This window comes from Protopterus annectens, chromosome 2.part0 (assembly GCF_019279795.1).
Source record: "Protopterus annectens isolate FY-2018-M chromosome 2.part0, PAN1.0, whole genome shotgun sequence".
NCBI classification, from domain to species: domain Eukaryota; kingdom Metazoa; phylum Chordata; order Ceratodontiformes; family Protopteridae; genus Protopterus; species Protopterus annectens.
Genome location: NC_056728.1, coordinates 66932743 through 66959695, shown reverse-complemented (window position 1 = coordinate 66959695; position 26953 = coordinate 66932743). Strand labels below are relative to the sequence as shown.

The window sequence follows — 26953 nt, the reverse complement described above, 5'->3', positions numbered from 1 at the left end:
CTGGCAAAAAGCATGATAACAGAAAAACAGCCAGATAACAAACAAACAAACCAGGCAGGTGTCACCAAAACCAAGAAACAGTAAAAAAAGACACCACGGGAACACGGCAGCACAATAGTAGTCACTCTGTATAGCAAACTGCTCACACCTGCTTACAAGCAAAACGCCAAAACGTAGACTTGTTTAACGCTTTATTCAAAGTCCGTTTTCGTCAACCACTTCATCAGAAATGAAGACAAGACACCCTAACTCCACATCTTATGTACTAGTCTACATTAAAATTAATTACATAATAAATCAATTACATGATAAATCAATTAAGAATTGAACCAATTACCTCAAAACATGCTATAAAGGTAAGCGTAACATAATATAAACATTTTGTACAATACAATATCACCATAAAGCGTAAGAAATCATTAAGTATAAATAACTAAAATACACTGCTAAAAGTAGTATTTTTTTTAAAAAATATTTTTTTATAAAAAACAAAATTCAAATCCTGTAAAGATGTACATAACCAGCATGTTAACAAAACTCATAGTTTAGCTGCTCTCATTCTAAGTATTGGTGCAAGGGAGACCATTTCGTTGAGACCTGGGGGCTTAGTTGATTCTAGTACAATCTGCCAAAAAAGCATAAAATACAAAAAGTACCAAGGTAGACTTATGTAAGAATTAAACAAAAAAAAAAACTGTCAAAAAGCATGTTAACAGAAAAACAGCCAGATAACAATAAAATTACAAGGTATGCAACATACTAAAGTTAGATTAATAAAAACAGATAAGCAAATCTCAAGATGGGATAACATGGAGGGAAAAAAAACAAAGTTATGGTAGAGTCAATATCAAAGATATAACTGTCAACAATTAAATATGTTATTTAGAGGCACAGTACGGGGAGAGGGGGGAAGTTAGGAATAATGAAGGAGTAATTTCAGTCGGGGTTAGCACAAGGACACAGCCACTGGGTTTTAAGATGTTTTTTGATATGTTTTTTGAAAAGGGATGTAGAGTCTAGGTTAGTTATTTCATGAGGGAGTTGATTCCAGATTTTCCCGACAGAGTTTGAAAATAATGAGTCCCCAGCTTTATTGTATGATTTAGTCAAGGCTACTAGGAGTTTATTAGCAGAGCGTAGTGTGGCTAGGTTTTTATAAGGTGAAATTAGTTTTGTAAGCCAGGGGTAATCCCCTAGATCCCAGGCGCAAGGTTCATACTGGTCAAAGCAATGGGGTGCTTCTACCGCCAAAGTTGGAGAAGACAAATCACAACCATACAGGAAACAGTCCCAATGACTTTCCCCTGCCTGCACCAAGCACTTATCTCCTGGCAGCACCCTTAGGGGGAAAATTAGCACTTTTTTCTCAAAATTGGCACATTATAACCCAGGACAAGTGGGTTCTAAATATAGTATCACAAGGCTACAAGTTCCATTTCCATACCCTGCCAAAGGCAAAAGGCTGTCCAGATCTGCCAAAAAAATTAATGGACAGAGGCTCAAAAACAAGTCTCATCCCTCATGGACATAGGGGCCATTCAACAAGTACCAGAGCAAGAGCAGGGACAAGGATTTTACTCAAGACTGTTCTTGGTACCCAGAAAGGACAAGGCCTGGAGACCAATACTGGACCTATCTATTCTGAACACATTTCTGGATATACCAAAATTCAAAATGTTGACTTTGCAGCAGCTTCTGCCCATGCTGGGCAAGAACGCTTGGCTTGTGACTTTAGACCTAAAAGAGGCATACCTGCATGTCCCAATCAGACAATCATGCAGAAGATACCTCAGATTCAAGGCTGGTTCAATGCATTACCAATTCTCTGCACTGCCCTTTGGCTTCTCTACTGCTCCCAGGGTCTTTACAAAGTGCCTGGCACCAGTAATTGCATTCTGCAGACAAAGAGGAATACAAATATATCCTTACTTGGGCGACTGTCTTAATTCAAGCAAAGAACAAGGACATTTCTTCTACAGCATCTGGCATTGGTGAAAAGACTTCGAACATGCCTAGGGTACACAGTCAACGAAAAGAAATCAAAACTAGTACCCTCTCAAGAGATAATATTCCTGGATGCAAGCTTAAATACAACTGCCCAGATGGCTTATCTCACGCCAGACAAAGGCAACTGAATACTAAATTCAAAATGTTGGCAACAAAGGCCCAGTTATCTGCAAGAAAAATTCTGCAGGCTTTGGTCTTCATGGCATCCTGCATCCTACTAACTCCATATGCAAGACTATGATTATGCCTGGGGGGCCCACGTGGCAGGAAGATGCATTCAGAGCACATGGTCCTCAAACCAAATGCATCTACATATCATTCAAAAAGAGATGCTAGCTGTTCAAAATGCCCTGACAGTCTTCAAGGACCTACTTCATCCGGGACAGCTACTGATAAAAACAGACAACACCACAGTCATGTGGTATATAAACAAGCAGGGGTGCACACATTCTTACCCCCTTTGCAGACCAACCATGACTTTGTGGGACACAGCATTGACTTACCAAGTACATCTGCAAGCACAATTCTTGCCAGGAAAGGAAAATACTCTGGCAGACGAACTAAGCAGAAACCTCATGGACCCCCACGAGTGGCACCTGGATCCACAAGTCTTCAGCATGATAACAAGGAAATGGAGATGCCCGGACATAGATCTATTTGCCTTCCCTCACAACTGCCAACTAAAAAGATTCTGCACAAGGACCTATCACAGACGAGCATGGTAAGTGGACACCATATCTTTCAGCTGGAAAAACCTATCAGTATATGCCTTTCCTCCACTGCCTCTTCTCCCCAAGGTACACCTACAGGTCAGACAGGAGAAGCCAAGGATGATACTGATTGCCCCAGACTGGCCCCGCCAGTACTGGTATACATTCCTAAGGAACTTGTCTCAATGCCCAGCTTGGACCTTACCTCAAATACCACATCTACTGTCCCAGCAAAACACTCAGATCCTGCACAGCCAACTCAGGACTTTAAACCTGGCAGCATGGCGGATAATGTAATCATACAAAACACACCTCTCAGTAAAGCTGTGATGGATGTCATTTTGGAAGCCAGAAGGCCTAATACTAGAAAATCTTATGCTGGAAAATGGAAGAGATTCTGTGCTTGGAATTACGCACAAGGAACTGATACAGCTGTACCAAATATTCCTCAGATTTTGTAATACTTAACTGAGATGCTGAAGAAAGGCCTATCTTTTTCATCAATTAAAATTCATGCCTCTGCCATTTCGGCTCATTACAATACAGAGCCACCAATCTTTTCTCATTCTTTATTAAAGCAGTACCTCAGAGGAGCCAAAAATTTAAGGCCTCCAAGGAGAACACCAGTACCTGCATGGGACCTCAACTATGTCTTGGAAAATCTCACCCTGCCTCCTTTTGAGCCAGCTGCTACTGCTGATATAAAGTTTTTATCTTGGAAAACAGCTCTACTCCTAGCAATAACGTCTGCTAGACGAGTTTCAGAGCTACAGGCACTCATGGCTGTGGAACCTTTTATCATGTTTTATCCAGACAGGGTTTCTCTGAGGACAAACCCAACATTTATGCCTAAGGTGGTGTCCAGTGTGGTTCTTAACCAAACTATTCATCTGCCAACTTTTTATCCAAATCCACAGAACAAGGGGGAGAGAATTCTGCATTCTTTGGACGTACACAGACAGCTTAGATTATACTTGGACAGGACTAAAGTTTTCAGGAAGACAGAGCAATTACTAGTGGCATATGCTGCAGGATCACAAGGAAAGGCTATCTCAAAGCAGACTATTTCAAAGTGGATAGGCCACTGCATTAGTTTCTGCTATTTTCACTATGGCAAGCCAGTGCCTAAGGGCATTAGCCACATTCAACCAGAGGTGCAGCCACTTCAGCAGCCTTTCTCAGGGGAGTACCAACCAAAAACATTTTAGAGGCTGCTACTTGGAGTTCAGTGCACTCCTTTACAAGCACTATCATCTGCCACTCTACTCTAAATCCAGGGCAGGCTTTGCCACCGCTGTTCCGCAGGTCTCATAGCCGCTCCTAATGCTGTTTAGCTCCAGCCTCTCAACCATAGCTTTGGGACTCTACCCAAATGTAATGACTGCAACAGTGAAACACAAAGAACATAGTACAGTTGTGCATACTTACCATAACTGTAGATGTTCGAGTGTATTCACTGTTGTAGTCCAGGTTACCCACCCACCATCCCCCTTTTTTCTGCTGGAACTTATCTTTCCTTCTCTGATTTATACAACCTATGTGGTGTATTTTCTTGTAGATGAAGGCAAAGTTTTTATTGGTGCATGTATTTTTATATATATATATATATATATATATATATATATATATATATATATATATATAAAATTTTTGGCTACCCTTTTAGGGGGCACTTGACATCTGGGGCAAGAAAAACTGAAGAAAATGGTGTCTGCTGCTGCTTTTATACCCATGACGACCTGACTTCAGGGAAGGGGTGACAGCAGCCGACGCAGGACCCAAGACTTTGGAATTCAGGCTGACTGAGGGCAACCTGCCAGCAGGATTACCCAAATGTAATGACTGCAGCAGTGAATACACTCGACCATCTACATTTATGGTAAGTGTACACAACTGTACTTTTCCCTCTCTCCTTCCCATTTATATCCTCTTTCCCTAGGGGGACATAAGCTGCTCATGGTGGCTTTTAGCCACCAGTACCACTTTACCATATTTCCGTGGGCATCTGACAGGTTAGGCCAAGAAAAAACGATGTAATGGCTTTGACTGCCTTACTTTATAGCACTGACGACCTGACATCAGACTACAGGCAACAGCAGCCGACGCAGAAAAAACATTGACTCTGGTATTTGGGCCGGACGAGGGCTACCACAGCATGGATAACCCACAGACGGGTCTCAGAACTTCAGGCACTGATGGCCTTTTCCCCCCTTTACTGTTTCCTACAAGGATAGGGTCTCCTTATTCACTAATAATTCCTTAATGACCAAAGTGGTGAATGAGTTGTCACTTAATCCAGTAATCTGCCAACCTTTTTCCATCTCCAGAATCCTCTAGTGAGAGGAATTTACACACCTTGGATATGTGCATAGGCACCTCAGATTTTATTTAGACAAAAACATGGCGATTAGGAAATTTGATCCTCTTTTTGTTTCCTATCATCCTAGGACCCTGGGCAGGGCTGTTCCCAAGAACACCATCTCTACTTGGATTTCCAAAACCATTTAATTTTACTGTGTGACTCATGGGAAGACTTTTGATTCTCCAGTAAAGGCACATTCCACTACATCTGTGTCCTCTTTTGGTGCCTTCTTCAAAGGTCTGGACACCTCCTCTATATTAGAAGCTGCTACCTGGTCTTCTGTACACATGTTCACAAAACATAAATGATAAGTTGAATGGCATTTCCAGGTCTAGAGCTGGTTTTCCAAGGGCTATTCTTCAGGGGTTTATAGAGAGTGCTACTGCCCCTCCGCCCAGTTCTTCTGCATAAACCTAGGTATTTTCCCTCATGTTGTGAATAACATATAATAGAAGGACATAAATAGTTGTGTAAAATCTTACCATAATCATGTTCTTCTCTTCTCTTCTCTTCGTTGCAATATTCTTTCACCCCTGCCTTTCCTCTGATGCTTGCCTGTATGCTGGTTGTGTTTCCTCACCTTTTCAGGCTGATGTTCTTCCTGGGGAGTTCACTTCTGAGGCTTGGTGCATGCCGACGTCCGCTTTATACCAGACATCACTTTATGACCGGGGTAGGACTAGATCTATGTGCAATGTTACATACTCAACAGTAGCTCTAGACTTTTGTATACTGTCCGGATGTACAAGTCAGCTGGCAGCTTACTCCCTCATGTTATGAATACTGCAACATATAGAAAAGAAGGGCATCTATGGTTATGGTAAGATTTTGCATAACTATCCTTTGTCATTTTTTTCCCACTGCATCCTCATACCTTAGGTGATTTCCACTGTTATTTCTGGTTCCCGAGGGCTTCTTTTCATTTACAACCTCCTGGAATGCAACATGTATAGATCCTTGCCAAACACCCCTTTCTGGTATCCTGAGAGGTATCTAGTTCAACTAGATTTTCTTGTTTTCATCTTATTAACTCTGTACATATTTAAATGTTTATGCTGCAGTTAACGTACAGTGCAAGTCAGATTTGCAGTTGAGTTGCATGTCTCGCTAAAATTTTGATTTAGCTTTTTCTTGCTGCAAAGTTGTTTCAGAGCCTTGAAGTTTCCTGTGATCACATACTGCTCAGAGGTTTTGTAGTGCTCATTTTTCTTACGCTCTTGTAAGAAATTTCATCTGAAGTGTTTTTAGAATGTGGCTTATATGAGTAATTTCACTGTCAGAATATAGGTAACAGTTTAGACAAAGTTATTTATTCATGTATAACAGCAAATGAATAAATGTGTGTGAAAAGTTGCTCAAGAGTGCTATAACACTGGGGTTTCCAACTGTCTTACGCTGACCCAAAATGTGTCAAACTTTTTTGAGAGAACTTTTAACATCAGAAAAAAATGGATTACAGCAGTTTTGAGCATTGGGATGCAATGCTTGCCTACTTTCAGTTTTGAACAGTATTGACAGTTTATATTTGACAGCCATGACCTGGATATGTATTTGTGGTTCTAAACTTGTACTATGAAAATACAAATAATAGCTGGTTTCTGTGGGAGAAAATGCTCTTCGATAATTTATTACATTTTGGTTGGTACCGGAGGTGTTTTTCAATTTGTACATGTTTTAGTTACACAAAGCCCGCAAGTTGGATAGCAGATAGACATGCACCAGTTGTAGTGCTGCCGTCATTGCTGCCATTTGCACTAGATCAGCCGTATAGTAATTGGGTTACATTTTTCATCTGAAGGATACCCGGTGATAGTCTGCTGTTGACCCTCCATGTTTCTGCATGTCATACTGCTTCCTTTTAAGTTGCCGAATGTGATCAGCATCTCTTGTGTTGTCCTTGGAGGCAGCAGTGTAAATGACACGAATGTGCAAGTGCTACCAGGCAATGCTAATGTAGGGAATGAGTTGAGGATGCTGGCCAGTGCTGAGCAGCATTTGATTATTGACATATACTGCAGCAGCACAAGTGAAGTTGGAAAAAATATCTCGACCACTCGGTCTTTTTGGCTGCCTGTAACATTTCTGTGTGTGGTCCATTTCAGGATTTGAAGCCCAGGTAGAACTTGACAGAAAGTGAGTCAGTGCTTATTAACAAAGTCAAAATAAAATGAAAACATTTCCAGTTGCATGCAAGTATAGTAGTAGCAGGAGAGGGAAGAGTCAGTGAGTTGATCAGTGATAGTAGAGAAATAAATGATGGTAGGGTTGGTAGGTTTTGTAAGTATTCTGCCTGTAATTAGGGAGTCAGTTATGCATATTTGATGGCTACATAAGAAATTAAGTATGTTTGAGAAGGATGCAGTGGATTTTAAGTTTATATAATTCAGCTGTATAGGCTATAGTGTATGTACAGATTTGCAGCTCTTAAAAGTAGCATAAACTGGAATTGTTGATAATTGTATTCTTATAAATTCTCCTTTTCAGATGGAGAGAGGTTGTGGTGGCTCGGAAAAAACTAAGGCGCCAAATGAGGGCTTTCCCTGCAGGCCCCTGTGGAGTAGATCCTTTACATAAATTGAAGGCATTGCTGCCAAGTGCAAGACTTCCTGATGTAATGGCAGAGTCTACTAGTGGAGTGCTACATCTTCAACATGCAGGGAACCTGGCAGTCTCTTGTACTCGGTGAGAAATACACACACAGCTTTTCTACCATTGTTTTTGCATTCTGTAAAGACTGAATTTGAACACCAAGATATTTCTATTTCCGGGACAGCTCTAGTTACAAAAGTTAATGTAGGCCTGTGTTGATAGCTCACATGTAAACAGAAAAAAGGACAAATATTTTACTGCATGAGGCATTTATGAGACAGGAGTGTTCTGTCAAATGTCTAATTAACCATTTAAAATTCTTACTAATATAAATGGCACCTTTATGGGAACATGTAAACATTGCATTGGTGACTTAAAAATATGGTGTTACTGAACATGTAAATAGAAAAAGGAGAGTGTCCTTTTATTCAGTGTTGCAGTATGCTTTACATACGGGTTGTATTCTGCCCAAATAACCCAATGTCCGGCCTGTATACAAGAGCTTAGATCCACTGCCTGTACGTGGGATGTCACACGTAGGCCCTAGACATCGTCAGCCATAAAAGGGACGTCCACACATACCATCTTCAGAAATCTTTCACCACTATTCGGAAAAGATGACTTGTACATTTAGTCTGCTGTTGGATCCCACTGGTGTGTCTTACAGCTTCAGTTAAGTAAGTTAGGGGATTTAATAAATTGCTACTGCCATTTGTTTTGTTAATGTCATTCAGGAAGGGCAAGTGTAGGTGTATAAGGCAAATTCCATGTAAAGATAGTCACGAGCTGTTTCTTTTGCTTAGGGCCTACTCACAACCACCAGTCTTGTTCTGTTTGTCAGGCCTTAATCCCCAAAACTGTGTGCAGTCATCTGTTGACGTTGAATTTATACAAAAAAAACAGACTTAAACATCTGGCTAGGGATGCTAATGGAGGATTCCATGAGTACTTATGAGCCATCTGTAAAGAGGAAGATTAGCAAAGCTAGGCCCGAATCCTCTTTAGCTGTGCCTGCTTCCTCTGTCATACCCCTTGAGGTTGATGAAACCATGACGGTATGATTGGAGGTACTTCTGCTCCCCTCTGCAGGTACTGGGAGGGAAGCCGTCAGGGGTGTGGATCCTAGCATGTCCAAGGCTTTGCAGAAGTCCAGTTCAGACGACTTGGGGGAACCGCGGCTAGTGATTGCAGAGGATTCAGGAACTGCTCCAGCTTCCTTATCCAAAGAATTACTGGAGGTTAGGCTTACATCTGCTTTCTCTTCTCAACAGAAAAGGCCTGTGAAGAAGAAGCAAAAGACTAGGCATGTTCCCGCTCCTTCTACCCCTACATTGGTTTGGGAAGTTTTTTCACAGGGACTTAAGGCCCTGATGGCTTTGAGGCCTGAGGCTTCACCTTCACTCGTAATGGGCCCGGCTTTGCCTCTTCTTCAGTGCAGCCATCTGGGGTACAAGGCCTTGCTTTAGGACAGCCTGCAGAACTTCCAATTCATCACACAGATTCTGATGGGTCTTTTTCTGATGAAGACTCTCTAACATACTGCCCTCAAGCTCCCTCTCCTCTGGAATATGCTTCCTCAGAGGAGGCGTCTAATGGGGGGATTCTCCCATGAAAGAGTTTTTCAAGTGGGATTCTTCTCAAATCTCTGAAGAATATAAGAGATATTTTGAGCTTCTACAGGTGAAGGCCCCTGCACCTTCAGCAGTCCCTCCAGTTCTGCCAACCTTTTTAGATGTTTTCAAAGCTGTATCTGAAGCCCCTGAGTCCCAACCTCCTGCCCCAAAGAGACCTGATCTTTTCTATAAGGTCCCTGAGGATTGCAAATTTCTTTTTAAATGTCCCTCAGCTGACCCTGCTGTGGTTTCCCTTACTTCAGATAAGTCCTCACAGTTATCACCTTCAAACAAGTTACTCCCTTCTTAAAAGGAAAGTAAAATTTTGGAAAGGTCGACCAAGAAGGTGTATGTATACACCTCCTACCTTGGTTATCAGGGCAATTAATTTTAATTATCAGACACACATGTCCAGGTATGCTCTAGCCTTGCTTACGCAGGCCTCTCGGGTTTTTTCTTCATTGCCAGATTCAGAGGCTAAATCTCAGGCCCCTGCTGTCCTGGCATCCTTCTCTCAGGTAGCTAGATACACTGTCAAATGTAGTTACGATGCAGTGAAGGCCTCTGCCAGAGTAGCATCTAATGCTCCTGTTAAGACATTCCTGGCTGCATCTCCTGGTCCTTTCTGATGACATCAAAGCAAAACTGCTTGATGCCCCTCTTGACAATTCCTCACTGTTTGGAAAAGCAGCCGCAGAGTTATTTCAGTCATTGCTGGAAAAAGGTAAGTAACTCCGGGATTTGAAACACCTTCTGGTTTCAACAGTTCCAAAATTTGATAGAAATTTCGCTGCCAAGACTTCCTTTGTTAGGAAATCTGCTTGTTCCTCCATTTCTGTTCCTTCTGGGACTAGACCCCGCAAGCCTTCCAGGAGGCACCCACAGGCCAAGAAGTCACTCCTACAGCTGCTGTTGTGGTGTCCCCTCCTCAGCAGCCTTTTCAGCCAAGACAAAATCCTCTCGCACCCTCTTCCAAGTCATACCCCTCTGTTCATTCACCTCCCCTCTCCCTAACAGCTTGGATGGAGATCACCCAGGACTCCTGGGTGATTTCAGTCATCCAAAACAGATATTTTTTGACTTGGAAGACCCTGCCACCCTTCCATGGAATGTCTCAACCTCCCTCCAATCAGTTTCATCTGTTTCCCTTGATTTTAAATCAACTTTCCAACCAAGACACCATTTGATTTGTCCCTCAAGACCAACAGGGAAGGGTTTTTTACTCCAGGATATTTCTAGTCCCAAGGAAAGATGGCTCTTGGAGTCCTGTCTTAGATCTTTCCTTATTAAACACCTTTCTGGTGGTGCCTTTCTTCAGAATGCTATTCCTACCTACTCCTCTGCCCCTGGTCCCCCCTCAAGCTTTCTAGCTTCTCTGGATCTCAAGGATGCATACCTGCATATCCCCGTACACCTCCTCTTCAAAAAATGTTTGCACTTCTCAGTGGGTTCTTTGCACTGCCAATTTACTGCCTTGCCCTTTGGTCTTTCTGCTGCACCAAGGATATTCACAAAATGCCTACCTCCAGCCATTGCATACTTAAGGCTAAAAGGAATTCAAGTTTACCCATATTTAGGTGATCTGCTGTTTCTGGCCAGCAGCCCAAATACCTTAAGCCAACATATGAACTTAGCCATTCCCATTCTGCAGGCACTGGGTTTCACAGTAAATCTCAAAAGGTCTTGTCTCGCACCAAGTCAGGATCTTGCATTCCTGGGGTACAGGTTTTGCACAGATTTGATGATGGTTTTTCTTCCTGTGGAGAAAGCAGTCTATCTCAGGGCATTCATGGTAGCTTTTCTGCCTCTTCCTTCCATCACGGCCAGAGAGTTTCTGAGACCGCTGGGGTTTATGGCCTCCACTATTCCCATACTGGCCTTTCCAAAGCTACACATGAGAAAGTTCTAGTGGTTTCTCAAGACAATTTGGTCCCAGCATGCTTATCTTTTAGATGTCAGGATTCCCTTCCTTCCCTGCTTGAAAGCAGAGTTATGTTGGTAGATTTAGCAACTCAGTCAGAACCTCGGCCTCCTTCTTCAGGTTCCCCAACAGCTCAGTAGCTCTTCACAGACTGCTCAGACTTGGGTGGGGAGCAACCTTTGCTTCCAGGAAAGTTCAGGGCTTTTGGTCCCATTCTCAAAGGAAGGAACATATCAACATCAGGGAAATGAGAGCTTTACTTGTAGCCTTACAGACCTTTCACACTCTATTGCTGCCAGGACCACTACAGATCCTCACAGTCCTTTTGTACATAAACAAGCAGGGGGGCACAAAATCTTATCTTCTCTATTTCGCCATCAAGGCTTGGGAATTGGCTGCATTATACAAGGTAACTCTGCATGCTGTGTACCTTCCTTCAACTCCGAACTCAGTGGCAGACGCATTAAGCAGGTCTATGACACAGTGTCATGAGTGAATGCTCCACAGGGATGTGTTCCTGGACCTAGTTCACCGGTGAGGTACTCCAGAACTTGGACTTTTTTGCCTCCCCTATGAACAGACAACTTCCTTGCTCCTGTGCCAGGGTCCCTCATCCTCAATTGTGGAAAGTGGACACCCTTTCATTCTCATGGAAGGAGAGGTTTCTCTGTACATTCTTCCATTCTGCTTAATTCAGAAAGTCCTGTTGAAAATTCTACAGGACAAACCAAAAATCTTGTTAGTGATCCCCTTTTAGCCAAGACAGCACTGGTCCCCCCTTCTTCTGCAGTTAGCCAAGGGTCATAACTACAAGTTATCTCACCCCTGGACCTACTCACTCAGGACAAGGGATCATTGATGCACCCACATTTGTTCATTCTGCAGGTGACCCTGTGGGTGATCAACTTTTGATCCCTTTCAGGCACCTATTCTTGAAGGACGTGCTAAGAGTTTTGCAGGAGACTAGGACATGCACTACTAGAAAATCTCAAATTTCCAAGTGGAGAAGATTTTCCATTTGGTGCCAAAAAAGGAAAGTGGATCCCATTGTTGCGGACATTCCACTAGTGCTTTCCTAACTGTGTGAGTTACTCAACAGTGGCCTTTCTTACTCCTCAGTTGAAGTCCATTTTTCTACCTTGTCTGCCTACTTGCCTTTAACCCCTCCCCTAGCTTCCAGGCTAGAAGTTGAGCTTTTTCTAAAGAGTGTCCTACACTTAAGACCCGCCAGGAAACCAGTTAATTCTCCCTGGAATCTCAGTTATGTATCGGAAGAACATACCCAGGCCCCTTTTGAACCAGCAGCTTCTGCTTCCCTAAAGTTTTGCACATGGAAAACAGTGCTTCTGGTAGCCTTAACCTCTGCCAGAAGGGTTTCTGAAATGCAGGCATTGATCACTTTGCCTCCTTTTCTGGTCTTCCACAAGGACAAGGTGTCCTTAAGAACTAACCCTTCCTTCATGCCAAAAGTGATGAACAAATTGACATTTAATCCATCTAATTGCCTGTCTTCTTCCCTTCACCTCAAGCCTCTATTGAGAGGATTTTGCATACCTTAGACATGCATATACAACTCAGATTTTACCGTGACCAAGCAAAGACGATCAGGAAGTCTGACCAACTTTTTGTGTCATTTCATCCCAGGGCTGTGGCCTTGCCTGTGTCCAAACAAACTATATCCGCATGGATTTCTAAGGCTGTTGTGTTTTGCTATGAATTCCATTAATAGTCCTTATCAGCATCTGTCAAGGCACATTCCACTAGGTCAGTGACATCCTCAGGGGCCTTCTTCAAGGGCCTAGATGCCCATTCCATCTTGGATGCAGCCACCTGGTCATTTGTTCACACCTTCACGAAACATTACAAATTGTACACTGTTTCCAGATCCAGAGCAGGATTTGCTAGGGCAGTTCTGCATGGATTCTTGGAAAATGCTTCCTCTTAGCTTCCCCTTCTCTGTCCACCTCCCTGGGTTCTCTTTTCAGCTCTGGCACTCTCCCATATATAAAGAGTACTGCAACATTGAATAGAAGGACATAGAATAGTTGTGTAAAATCTTTGCATAATCATAGATGTCCTTCTCTTCTATGTTGCAGTATTCTATCCCTTCCGCCATTCCCCTACAGCTTGCTCTTTCCTAGGATGATCCACCTAGGCTCCCTGGGGGTTTCCTCACGGGGCTTTTTAATCTGAAGATGGAATGTGTGGATATCCCTTTTTATGGCAAACATTGTCTGGGCCTATGTACGACATCCCACATACAGGCATAGGCTCCAAGCTCTTGTATACAGGCTGGACTTTGGGTCGTTTGGGCGGAGTACAACCTGTACGTAAAGAATACTGCAACATGGAAGAGAAGGACATCTATGGTTATGGTAAGATTTTTACCCAACTGTTCTTTCTGCTGATAGGGATGATTGCAATTAGTAGTACAGAGGATATGCAAGAAGGGGCTGGAATTTACTGGAGGATGCTGGCAAAGGAACCAGAGTATTGGGAATAAATAATTAGAGAGGAAAGGTAATAGAATGAGAAGAGGCCAAGAAGACATTTGGACTGCATGCTAGAGATTGCTTTCATTGTCAGGGATTGATATTAGAGTACAGACAAAACAGAAAGTGACAGGGAAATCTTAAGTGCAAGACCTGTACTTGGTTGAATTTTTAGTTGAATCTAGAGCAGCAGCTGCAGTTTAAAAAAGGGATAATGATAAGGGCATATAAAATATTGCATAATAACTATAGGAATCAATCAGAGGAGGTAAGAAAAGATTGAGAACAGAGATCAGATAAGCAATTCACAAAGAAATAATGGGAGGACACACGTATGACTCTCAAATATGCACAGAATCTAGAAGATTTAAAATTTTTGCCTGAAAGTGTTTGCACATGTACTTTCTAACCCCAAGCAGACTCCAGAGAAAATTTCTACCGGTAGATGGCAAAGATTGAAGGTGTAATGGGGAAGAAAGTGGTAAATGAAACATATGATCTGATGTTGTTAATCTTCATTCATTCCTTACTAATGGGTGTTGGTTCCATCCTCTGAACTGAGTTGGCCATGTAACAAGCTTGTGTTAGCCAACAAACTCTCAAGCTAAGCTTTACCAATATTGCCCCTCTCCCTGTTACCTCAAATCTCGTTTGCCGCATAGCCATAAAGACGTGTCAAGCCAGCTCTCAGCTAAGTACCTTAGAAAATAAACATTTCTAAAACCTTTTTTTTCTTACACTACGGGGGGGGGTTGCTAGAGAGGGTTGGTTCAGGAGTTGTCATGAGACGTCATGCCTGGATGCGCCTTTGTGACTTTGCGGACCCTTTTAAGTCTTCTTTTTTGAATGCTGCAGTGGAAGCTTCTTCCCTTTTAGGCCCGAAAGTGAAAGACACATTAGCCAGTTGTGAAAAGGACGGCAAGACCCCGTCTGCCATGGGCATACATTTTTCCACTCCCCAACGTCCCTATTCTAGGAATCAGAGGAGTGGAAAGATGTGGCACAAGAAACCCCAGGGACCTTTCCCTGACACATGTGGCGAGTTTACTTCCCGGGGCAGAGGGGGTAACTCTTCTGGAAGATGCCCCTATAGAGGCAGAGGTGGCCCGCATAACCAGGGATCCAGGGATTCTTTCTATGGACAGCCCTACCAATGCTCTTGAAGAGTGGCCCAATTGCTTTCCTCTGGAAGCAGTCAGGGGATGTTTCTCTCTGCACCACCCTGCCTGGCAATCAGTAACCACAGATTTTTGGGTGCAGAAGAATATAGCCATAGGTTACCACATACCATTCAACATTTACCCAAAGTCATCAAGACAAATTTCTGATGTCCCACTCAGTAAAAGGGAAGCAGCAGCTCAAGAGATAACAAAGCTGTCTCGAAAAAGAGTCATCCAAGCAGTCCTACCAGACCAAATAGGATCTAGATTCTACTCAAGATTCTTTTTAGTGCCAAAAAATACAGGGGACTGGAGACAAGTTTCGGATCTCAGCATCAGTCAGGAAAAATTCCGGATGGTCACGATTCAGTCTATCCTTCCTTTTCTGGGGAGAGGTGATTGGATTTGCTCAATAGATCTTCAGGATGCATATTACCACAGCAAATCACAAATACAGCAGCTACTTTGCCCTAATCCCACCACAGGGGGAATCCCCGAGGGACGCTGTGATACAAGATTGACCCACGTGACTTCTGTATGCTTTCCCTCCCTTTCCCCTGATTTCCCCAATTTCTTAAGAAGGCCCTTCAGCTGAGAAGCAGAGTAATCCTCATTGCCTCTAACTGGCCATGACAAATTTGGTTTCCCTTCCTTTTGTCTCACCTAGTATACCAACCTTGGATTCTGGATCCAACTCGAGAATTCATCTCGCACCTGCAAGGGTCGACTCACCCAAACTTTTCCAGTCTCAGGCTGACAGCTTGGTTTCTCCACTTCTGGTAATCGCTAGGCAGAATAATCTCACTTCCCCAGTACGTGATATCCTTCTGACTTCACATAAACCATCCACCAGGAAAATCTATCTCAGCAAATGAAAAAGATTCCTTATTTGGTCCCAACAAAGAGAACTAGATCCTTGCTCAACTCCTGTTGCAGTGGTTTTTGATTATCGGGCAGGTCTTCTTCTTTCAGGAGCAGCAGCTTCCATAATTCAAGTACATTTGGCTGCTATCTCAAACTTCCATAATGGATTCCAAGACTCATAATTAATCTCCCATCGTCTCTGCAAAACCTTTTTGAAAGGGGGCTCTCGTATCAGACCACCCTTAAAAGAACTGTTTGAGCCTTGGAGTTTAACACTAGTACTGCAATCCCTGACACAACCCCCTTTTGAACCTGCTACCACATGTGATTTAAAGTTTTTATCCTGGAAATCTTTGTTTTTAGTAACCATCACATTGGCGAGATGCATCTATGGCTGTAGGCCTTGTGCAAAACGTCCTTACATGGTCTTTCATAAGGACAGAGTGTCACTCTGGACTAACCCTTCCTTTCTGCCTAAAATAATTTCAAAATTGACAATTAACCAGACAATTGACCTACTAGTCATTTTTCTTAAATACTCAAAGTAGAATACAGTCTTCACTTCTGGATGTACATAGACAATTACATTTTTATTTGGACAGAACTAAGTACGCAAGTCAGACCAGTTCATTTCCTATTCTGGCCTGAAATTGGAAAACTCTGTTTCTAAGGTAACCTTATCTAAGTGGCTGCAAAACTGTATATCCTTTGTTTACCAATGTAATAAAATTCCTCTACCAGGCAAGATTAAAGCACACTCCACCAGGTCAGTGTCGAATTCTTTTGCTTTTCATTCAAAGACTTAATTGGATGATATCTGTGCAGCTGCAACTTGGGCTACCCCCATATCTTTATCATTCATTACAAATTGGATTTGGTCTCCAGGGGGAGAGCATCCTTTGGTTCAGTGGTACTAAGGAACATTCTTCCATAAGTAGCTAGGGACTCTTTCCCATCAGTAAAGAATGAATGAAGATTAACAACATCAGATAAAGAAGTTATGTCCTTACCATAATGTTACATCTGTGTTGTTCATCTTCATTCATTCATTACGTCCCACCCTCCTTCCTTCTACAAGGGGCTCCTGGAGGTTCGGATTTGGTACAAATCCAGCATTAGAGGACCTGTTCAGAAAAAGCCTGTGCTTTCTTTATAGCGGGCAAACTCGATTTGAGGTAACAGAGAGAGAGGGGCACTATGGGTAAAGCTTAGCTTGAGAGTTTTTTGGCTGGCACAAGCTTGTCACATGGCCGAACACCCATCAGTAATGAATGAATGAAGATGAACAACACAGATGGAACGTTATGGTAAGGACATAACTTCTTTTTTGGGGAGTGTAATGAGTTGGCATACTTTAAAAATTCCCTAAAGAGTACTTTGCCAGGAATACTGAGTGAGCAAATGAGTGTAACTAAAGAATTGTTTTGAGCTGGGATACAGGATCTGAATTGCCTAGACATAATAAGGTCTTAAGTTTAATTCTGCTGGCTACCAAAAAAGCAATTTCTAGAAAATGCCTGAGCCAACCATACTTGATGTAATGAATATTGTAACAGATAAAAGAGCAGGCGGTGGGATCTTTAGAAAAGGGTAGGAATAAATTTCATAGAAAAAAAATTAAATTGTGGGAACAATTCATACAAAATGCTTTGTAGGAGAGATGAGGTTTAAGAGAAGGCAGGAATTCAACAATTTATATAATGTTGGATTGAGTATTTTGTATAAAACAATATATGCAGTGTTTAATGATTCTAAATGTGAACTTGTTAGTATGGTTTGATTACTTAAGTTTGCCTGTTCACGAGTAATAATTCAGTCAAGATATTTTTGTTGCACACACACAAGAATGGTTTTGCAGCATGTAACACATCAGCCAGACCAGTATCAAGAGGAAAGTTTTGGTACCATATCATGTGCTGTTCCATTTTACTCAGAGACACTTCTGTCTACGTGTTAAAAAAATTAGAAGTGCATAGATACCAGTCAGGTTTCGCTGGTATAATTTTCCATCAGAGCCCTGTTGGCACCATCCTTTTGATGATAACATTGTTACCCCTGTATTTCAGTTCACATTGTGGTTTATGATCAACAAATATGTTTTTTTTAAGTGTCTCACTTCTTGCAGCAAACTGTTGGATTCTGGGTTAGACTCACTTGTTTAGCATGTGATGGTTCATCATAAGCTTATCACTGACCCTTCAAAGAAAAAATGGCCAGTTGGAGATGAAACAGTTCAGTTTACAGTCTCTGAGAACATTTTCATGGGTAACTGATGTGGTAAAAACACATCTGTTCCGTAAGTTACTGGTGTTTCTCTGTAATTATGGAATTTTGTTATTTGCTCAACTTGCTTAAATCTTGTTTTGGTCTTAATATGTACTGTGTGTAGTAAACAAAATGGCGCACAGTGTGTCAGACTGACTTTTAACCTTTTTAAGTAGTGTTTTTTGTTTCCTTGTAGGTTGTTGCAAATGAGGCAAGAAACAAACTACAAAATGCGAATCCACTATTTCTTACAGCAGCTTCTCTGGTATTTTTTTAATTTATTTCTTTTAAAACTTGGATTAAAACTGTTTATATTCATCATATTGCCCACTGTTACAGTAGTGACTTCTGCCACATATGGTCTGATGTCCAGGCTGACTTCGTTTTTCACCCTTCCCCCTGCTGACCAGGCTGATGCCCTCCCACTTGGATTTTATTTGTGTGTGTGTGTGTGTGTGTAAAATGGGGACAGTCATTCTCAACATATTTAGCTTTTTCTTGCTACATCACAAGGAAGTTTGTGTGTTGATTTGACAACTGAGGGTCATCAGTCTGTTAGTTTGAGCTGATTTCCAAAATACAGTTAAATAACCCTGTTGAGGAAACATTTTATATTATAATTTGCATTTTTGCAGTTAAGAAGTTTTCAGGAATAGATGGTTATTAAAGTTAATTACTGCAGTGCATGTAGAAATCAGATATAGCACAAATGCTTTCATTGTTTCAGAGTCACTGTTCTGTTTAGGAGCAGAGCACAACATTGCCTCCTGGATCCCAGTTTGCTAGGTTCAACCAGAAGACATCATGCATAAAATTAATGTCTCCAGGATTTATCTGAATTTCAGAAGGATGCATAATTTGTCCATGCTACCGTGCCATTAATCAAGGTATTCTCAGACACAACACTCGAAACAGAGAAGCTCCCAAGAGAGAAGGAATCCCAGAAGGCTGACATACCATTGAGTTTGAACGTCAGCATCGGCTTGAGGGCTTCTGATTTAGTGAGGCACTTTTGTCGTCCCCATCGGGCTGATGAAATTAACTCAGGTCTTCATAGGTTTTTCTCAAGAACCAGCATCCATTTGTATCAGGGGTCCCCTATCACTGACTAATCAGACTCCTCTGATCCAAGGCAGATGAACTAGCTAATGAGCACCAGCTGCCCTCCTTTGTGTTACAGGTCAGATGCTGAGGACATCATATTCTCTACCTTCCCATTAGAAGAACAGTCATTTGGAGAGACACTCCACAAAATGAATTTCTTTAAGTGGGAGTCTAAGGGCTACTCTGATGCCAAGGAGTAGTAGTATAAACAACTTCCATGTTTACCAGTGCCATAGTCCCTACCTATTCTTCTGTTAAGTGAAGCCTTGGAGTATGCAGTCACAGTGCATCTTTGGAGCCAATCTCCCACACCCTGTTCCCAAGAAGCCCAGTCACTTTTACTGGACTGTGGATTTGTTTAAAGTATGTGTATGGGAGTCCAAATACTGATGCAGCTGTGGAGCCCAAGAGGTCATATTCCCATTCCTAGTGAGAAAGAAAGTAATACCCGACAAGACTAAATTATCCTCCGCAAGGAACAGTAAACCTGTCTGTTGGACATCTGCAGTAAATACTCTAAAAAAAAAAGGGGAAAATTGCTGTCCAATACCAAAAAGGAGCAGGTGCCCAATTGGAAGCCAAGTCACCTTAGCCTGAACAAGCAAATAAGAGCACTAGTGGAATCCTCCAAAGCAAACTTTGAGTCCAAATTAACCACATCTGCTAGAGACAATCATAATGCCTTCTTCACTTATGTCTGCAACCTCAAAGGAAGCACCCAGATCTGTTCAAAACTAGTGGTCAAGGACACCACATATGCAAATGCTGTAGGTATAGCAAACTTGCTGGCTGATAGATTCAATGAAAACTTTACCCCTCTATCCCCCCATCAGTAAATCAGGACATCCCTATTACTTGCCCCCTTCCCATTATATCTAGAGAACAGGTCATCACTGCTCTCTCAAAGGAAATAATACAGCCTCTGTGGGATCCGATAATATCCCAGGCTGCATCCTACATGAACTCAGGCAGGAACTTGAAGCACCTTTAGGCACCCTTTTCAATCAAAGCCCGAATACCGGCTTCATCCCATCTGAGTGGAGGACAGCCACTGTCATCCCTTTACACAAAGGTGGAGCATCCACCGATCCAGGAAATTATAGACCCATCAGCCTAACTAGTCTGATATGCAAGGCCGTGGAACGGACTACCATGGACCTCATTAACAAGGACATTGGGAACCTCCAGACACTCGATCCCACACCATTTGGATTCTTCAAGGGGAGATCATGTCTGCTAAATTTGGTCGACTTATTTAAGATGGTCACCAAAGCCATGGACGAGGGGCAGACTGTGCACACCGCCAACCCTGACCTGGCCAAAGCCTTTGACACTATTCCCCATTCGAGCATAATAGATAAACTCTCTCAGTTAGGCATCAATCCATATGTTACCAGATAGGTAGCAAACTTGCTCACTGATAGAACCCACCTTGTCAAAATAGGGGAAACAGCCTCAAGCAGTAGACCCATAACAAGTGGCATACCCCAGGGTTCGGTCTTGGGGCCTCTTGTTATTTGGGATATACTTTTCTGAGGTGCAGGCCAAAACAGCTGGGCTATGGCTGACCAGGTTTGCAGATGACTGCAAGCTGGGTGCTGTCGTCAATTTCCCTAGTGATGTGGACATCCTCCAAGATGGTCTCACTCAGACAAATGACTAGTGCCAGAAACATGGCCTCAAGCTGGATATAAAAAAAAATGCATCATTGTCCCCTTTGGGGAGAGTGACGTCCCTGCACATTATCACATTAATAACAGTGTTCTAAGCACATAATCAGTTGTGAGGGATTTAGGCACCTAGGTTGATAGCAACCTGGCTTTTGACCCCAGTGTTGCTTCAGTTGTATGGAATGCCTTCTATATGGCCCACCTCATAAGTAAAGATATCTCATCCAGGGACAAGGAGGTAATAGTATCCCTGTATTCTTCCGTTATAAGACCTGTTGAGTACAATGCCTTTTTCGGATGTACCTCAGAAAACACATGCAGTAGCTGGAGAGGTCACATAGAGTCCTCACCAGGAGAATCTAGGGCCTCAAACATCTACCATACACAGGCTTAAAGCCCTATCCCTCTACTCAGTTTCATACAGACTCCTCAGAGGTGATCTCTGTCTGGCATACAAGGTGATCTCAGACCACACCTGATGGGACTTCTCCATATCTGCAAGTCAAGCTCCACTTGAGTAACTCACATGTGCGGCCTCAACCTGGTCTGTGATATCGAGACATGTTGGGAGGACGGATTTGTGTCCCAGAGGCTCCCCCCATGTGTGGAATAGACTACCTCTCCACATCAAGCAAGAGTACCTCTTTACCCCTTTTTAAGCACAACCTGGATAACTGGATGGGAAACAGAAAATATACCCCTGGGATTCCACCCTGTCCCTGCTGGACAGGGGCATCAGGAGCTGATTTGATTAAATATGGGCAAAACTCTTGGCTAAGCTTATAAAGGCATCAGGGCCAATAGCCTAGTAACCTCCTATGAGCCTGTTAAATTTTACAACACTTAGAGAAGAATGTCTGCACCAGTGGCAGTCTGGCCATACAGGGCCTTGAAGTGCAAAATCCACACAAGTTACAAGGGACTCTTATCAGCTAAAGGACAAGTCTGAGGAGATAGCCTCATGCCTGAGACCCCAGCCTCTGCCAGATCTTGTAAAAAAACAGCTTCTCAGTGCCATATTATAAAATGAAATGCAGTTTGGATTCCCCATCCCATCCACTGAATAGGTGTTTAAAAAGTTGGAGGAAAAGGTGAAGAGTGCAATTTCTGAAACAGCTGTTTCATTCTCCTGCCAAATGCAGTAGAAATAGAGATGACACTTTCAAAATTGTAGCAAGCAGCCAAAGGGGTGGAAGAGTTAGAGAAAATGGTAAGCTGACAAAAGGAAAGGCCCAGGAGCTTACGGAGCTGAGACTCCATAGTGGAATACTGATGACTCATCAGAGTTTCTTCCCTGTCTCCATCCCTCTAATTCTACACCAACCTGCTCTCCTCCTGTTTCCATTCCCATCCAAACAGCAACAGTCATCTGGGACTGCTTGTACAGTAGTAGGAAGATATCAGTCAAGACACTTTAGTTCTGAGAGTCTTGGGACAAGGATATGGTCTCCAGTTTATAAAAAAAAAAAAAAAAAAAAAAGACAAAGGTTCTCAAGTGTTTCTCGAGTACCCAGAAAATAAAGATATAATATCAAGCCTCTACTGATAGAGATTGTAAAACAGGAGCTTTACAGGTAGTACCAATGTAAGAAGATAGCACATGGTTTTATTCAAGACTTTTTCTAGTCAAAAGAAAAGACAGCCATTGGAGACCAGCTTTAGATTTTCAAAGGCTAAACAAGTTTCTAGTAGTGTTAGAGTTTAAACTTCTGACCTTAGTCAGGACAAGCAGTGCATGCATTTCAAAGCAGGGAGGTGCTCAGTGCCTATTTTAATTGTTACCCTTTGGTCTATCTACTGCAGCTACATTTTTTTATAAAATGATTGGCTCTAGTAATTGCCTGTGACAGAACCAAGAACATCCACATTTGCCCCTACCTAGATGGATACAGGCTCCAACCATAGGAGAGGTGCAGACACTTACACACTTTACCTTTCCTGTTTACAAAGTCTGGGACTGACTCAGAGCCTGCTGGTATCATAGCTGTAACAATTCAGGTAAGTCTAGTTCCTGGGAGTCTTTCATGAGGCAGGCAATGAAAGGGCATATCTTCCCTAAGAGAAGTTGCTATTTCTGACCTCATATTTCTTTTTCATAACAAAGCAAAGTCAAATTTCTAACAGGGAGTTCCTCAGGACATGGGATGCATGGCATCTTGATTATTGATTGTCCTAGCTTTTCACATGAGAAAACTGCAGTGATACCCGAGGGATAGATTGTTGCAGTATGTCCATTCCCTGCAGAGCACCATTCCCCTGCTTTCCTGTTTCAAGAAAACCGCTCTTGTGATAGGTACAGCAGGTGCATCCCAACCACGAGGAATCCCATTCTGCTAGACCTCACTGCCCAAGTGGCCACCACAGACTTCTCAAACCTACCCTGGAGGGGGCCTATGTAGGTGAGGATTTAAAGGGTCTGGAATAAAACTCTGAGAAAAAGCATCAATATCATAGAGATGGGCAGTAGTTTTAGCCAAGAAGGCTCCCAGCGAAGCTGGAAGCCAGGGATCCTGTATACCCTGACAAATGGCAAAACAGTGATGAAGTACCTCAGCAAGCAGGTGGAACTCACTCATACTTCTTATGGAAACATGTATGTAAGGATGTGATTCTGTTGATGTGGTTAATTCTTTGTCATGGGAGAATTTTATTAGACCACTTAAACAGAATAGAGGGAGACTTCTATGAATGAACAGCGAGTGGGAATGTACTTCTAAATTTTGTAAACAGGTGGAGTGCACCAGAAGTAGCCCTTTTAACGTCTCCCAAAAACAAACTGCTTGTGAAGACTGGTAGAGAAGGATGAAGGCTGCCAGCCTAGCCAGATAGAATTTTATACATAATTCTATCATTTGTAAATATTAATGTGAATCACAGGCTTTTTGTCTTAAATGAAAAAATGCTGTTATAAAAAATGTGGCAACAGTTATAGCTACTGACCCAATAAAAGCATGTTGTTACCCTTTGATCTAAAGTCGGCTCCAGTCTGTCTAGATGAAGAAATTATTTCTGTTGTTTTAACCAAGAGTTAAATTACTAGATTTAAACATGCAAATGTATTTTTATTGCTCTGCTCCTGACCAGCTGCAAGATAACAAAAGCAAGCTCTTAAAAATGTAAATGTAGTTAATGTGTAGCCTGGGAACTCCAGGAAGGGTGAAGAATGATGTAATGTTTAGCAGAGCTGCATTTTCAATTTAAACAGTGAGAACCAGAGATTATTATAGCAATAACCCACGCCTGGGTGTGGGTAATGCTAAATTTACCCACGGTTGGCGTGGTTTGGTCCCGAGGCCCGAGGACCAAAAGCCAACCGTGGGTAAATTAGCATTACCACCAGAAGTGAGTTATTGCTATTATATGACATTATTTAAGAAAAGAAACTGTTACTTTTCTTAAATAATGGCATAGTATAATGCCTGTTTACTGCCCTTCCGCAGATGTCTGGCATCGGCGGCAGTTCTGATGTACTGCGGCCTGCGCGGTACATCAGAGCTGAGCAAAAGCAACGGAGAAAGCAAGATCTCCGTTGCTTTTTATGTCTCGCTATGTTAAATGAGTTTAACATAGCGAGACAGTTAAAATAAGCAGCGGACATCTCCGTTGCTTATTTTAAAACTGTCTCGCTATGTTAAACTCATTTAACATAGCGAACTCAACGGAGATCTTGCTTTCTCGTTAAACACTGCCTCGCTATGTTAAATGGGTTTAACATGGCGAGACAGCTAAAATAAGCAGCGGAGATCTCCGTTGCTTATTTTAAAGCTGTCTCGCATATTAAACCCATTTAACATAGCGACATGTTTAAAACGCAGTTATACTAATGGAAAAAGTCCGGGCTGACGGACTTTTTCCATTAGTATAACTCGATTTACAACGGGCACGCTGGCCAATCAGCGTGCACGTTTTGGGGGGATCATGGTATAATATGCATTTTTGTCTTGACCATCTAACTCACAGCACTCTGCCTGTTGTCTTATGTAAGTTATCCTAGACTTGTGTATTCTTTTAGGAATAGATAGGAACGAGAAAGATTAGACTAAGTGTTTTTCTGTGATTTCAGAACTGTTCTACTGAATTATTTTAAGTATTTCTGTGTGATCTCTGAAATCCTTTGAGCAGCACTGTGTAGTAGAAAGTATTGTCTTATGGTTTTAATTATTTATTATTAAATATTTTAAAACCTTTTAACTGTGGCTGTTGTGTGCAGAGATAATTTAAGCTCTTAAGAGTACTTGCATGCCTTTGGTAAAACTGTACAAGGCCACTGTAATAGCTTTAGCCCTGGGTTATACTACCATTTGGATATTAATATTGCACAGTAATAATTGGACACCCGTTTATGGGCCTTTGAGTAGCTGATAAATATTAGCTTAGTGCTGGCAAGTGATGCTACCGTATAGTCTGGGTAAAAGGGGCACAGTTGGAGAACCTGTGCCAGCCTTCCCCAGGAGTGTCTGTGTGGTTGTATAAACTTATCAAAGTGTGTGTGTGTGTGTGTTTGTGTGTGTGTGTCAGCTACCTGGGCAGGGACATGAAGCACTGGTTGGACAGAGAGGGTGCTGGAGATTTTAGCTTGCCCAGCTGTCTGAGATCTGGACCCTATAGCTGTGCCAGTGGGGAGTCTTATTGGGGACCTGGGGAGCAAGGGAGCGACCAGCTCCGGACTGTGATCTCTGTGTGCTCTTAAGGGAAATTGCACTTTACTGGGTGTATTTATCCTCTCCTCAAATATGAGACGCCCTCTCTGGTGTTAGTGGTGAGGATTGAGGCTCCTTTATTGCTGGGCCAGGGCATGGGCATCACATAATAATTGGTGGCAGTGGATGGGATATCCTCACGTATTAATTGTTTGACAGAGGTGGGATATCCAGATCACATATTAATTAGTTGGCAAATACTAATTGGCTTGTAGTGTTGAGGGTAGAGTGAATCCTGTAGCTTGTGTACAGTGAGCTTTGAAGGTGTTTTGTACTCTAAAACAGCCACACAGTGAATACTTAGAGTTCAGATCACAATTGCTTCAATTGTAGCAGTGTATATTTCTTTTTCCATGAGAACTAGGCCTGTGCCCTTGTCTGCTTTCATGATCTTCAAATTAATGTCCTGGCTAAGCTCTAGTAAAGCTTTTGCACCAGATGGGTGAGGTTGAACCACTGAGTCTGCTAAGTGTCCTTCTAAAGTCCTGTTCACAGACTCTTAAGTCTCATGTGGGATGCAGGACAGGGTTAAAAGTGCTTTTTTTCTTTAAAGTGGATCTCTCTATCCTTGCTGTGGCGGAGCTGGGATCACCAGTGCTGTTGACAATGCTTTCTTGAGTGCCCACTGGGTCCTCATCATTACTGTAGATGAGCTTAAGATTCAGTTTTTCTTAGGAAAAGCCTCAGATCTAGTAAAACATTTGTGATATCTGCCTTTTGAGCAGGTATGAACATGAACCCTTTATTGAGGACATTAATGTGGTCAGTGGTTAAGGTTCTATCTGTGAGGTTGAATACTGCACATGAAAGCATGTGTTCCCTTGTTTTGAAAATTATCTCATCATGCTCCTTGCTCTTATGTATCTCCCTGTAACATTGAACCTGTTGTTCCCCCTGCCTCTGCCTCCCCCTCTGCCTCTCACACCTAGGTTGTGTGTCGCCAGAGTGTCTCGGCCGTTCCATTGGTCCTGTAATAAAAAAGGAATTTGCTGATTTTCGTTTAGCATTTCAGAAACCATACACTGCTAAAATTGAAGCAATGCTGCAGGACAACCAGTTTTATAGGAAAGCCACCATGCGAGAAGTAAACGCACATTTTGGATTGATCGACAGAGTACTGAAGTCTTTAGAAAGAGGGAATCTACTCCCTTGGAAGAGTACATGTTTTTACTCACACAAAACCTGAGTCTGAGGTAGCTTTTTGGCAGCCCTAAAATTCGCAAAGACTCCGAGAACCCTCTGTTCTGACTTGGTCTCAAACCAGTGCACAAAAGCAGAGAAAATCTCAGAGTTATTTGACAGTATATACAACCCAGTGGTGCAATCCACTAAGTTCTACATCAGGGACTAATGGGATTTCCTTGAACTACACCACTCTACTCTCGATTTCTCCAAATGCTTCCTAGTCACACTGGACATTGTAGCCCTTTGCACTAATATAACCCTCCAAGAGGGCCACAAAGCAGACAAATTGTTCTTCCTCAAATATGCCAAGT

The 26953-nt window shown here is 42.4% G+C and overlaps 1 protein-coding gene across 1 annotated transcript in view; it reads left to right on the top strand.

Moving 5' to 3' along the window:
• Positions 1-26953, top strand: part of LOC122792701 (germinal-center associated nuclear protein-like) — a 1487771-nt gene that overhangs the window by 1227776 nt on the left and 233042 nt on the right. The window contains exons 18-19 of the mRNA XM_044060286.1: positions 7564-7761; positions 18180-18248. Coding sequence (XP_043916221.1) covers positions 7564-7761; positions 18180-18248 — 267 coding nt within the window. The remainder of the gene's footprint in view (positions 1-7563; positions 7762-18179; positions 18249-26953) is intronic.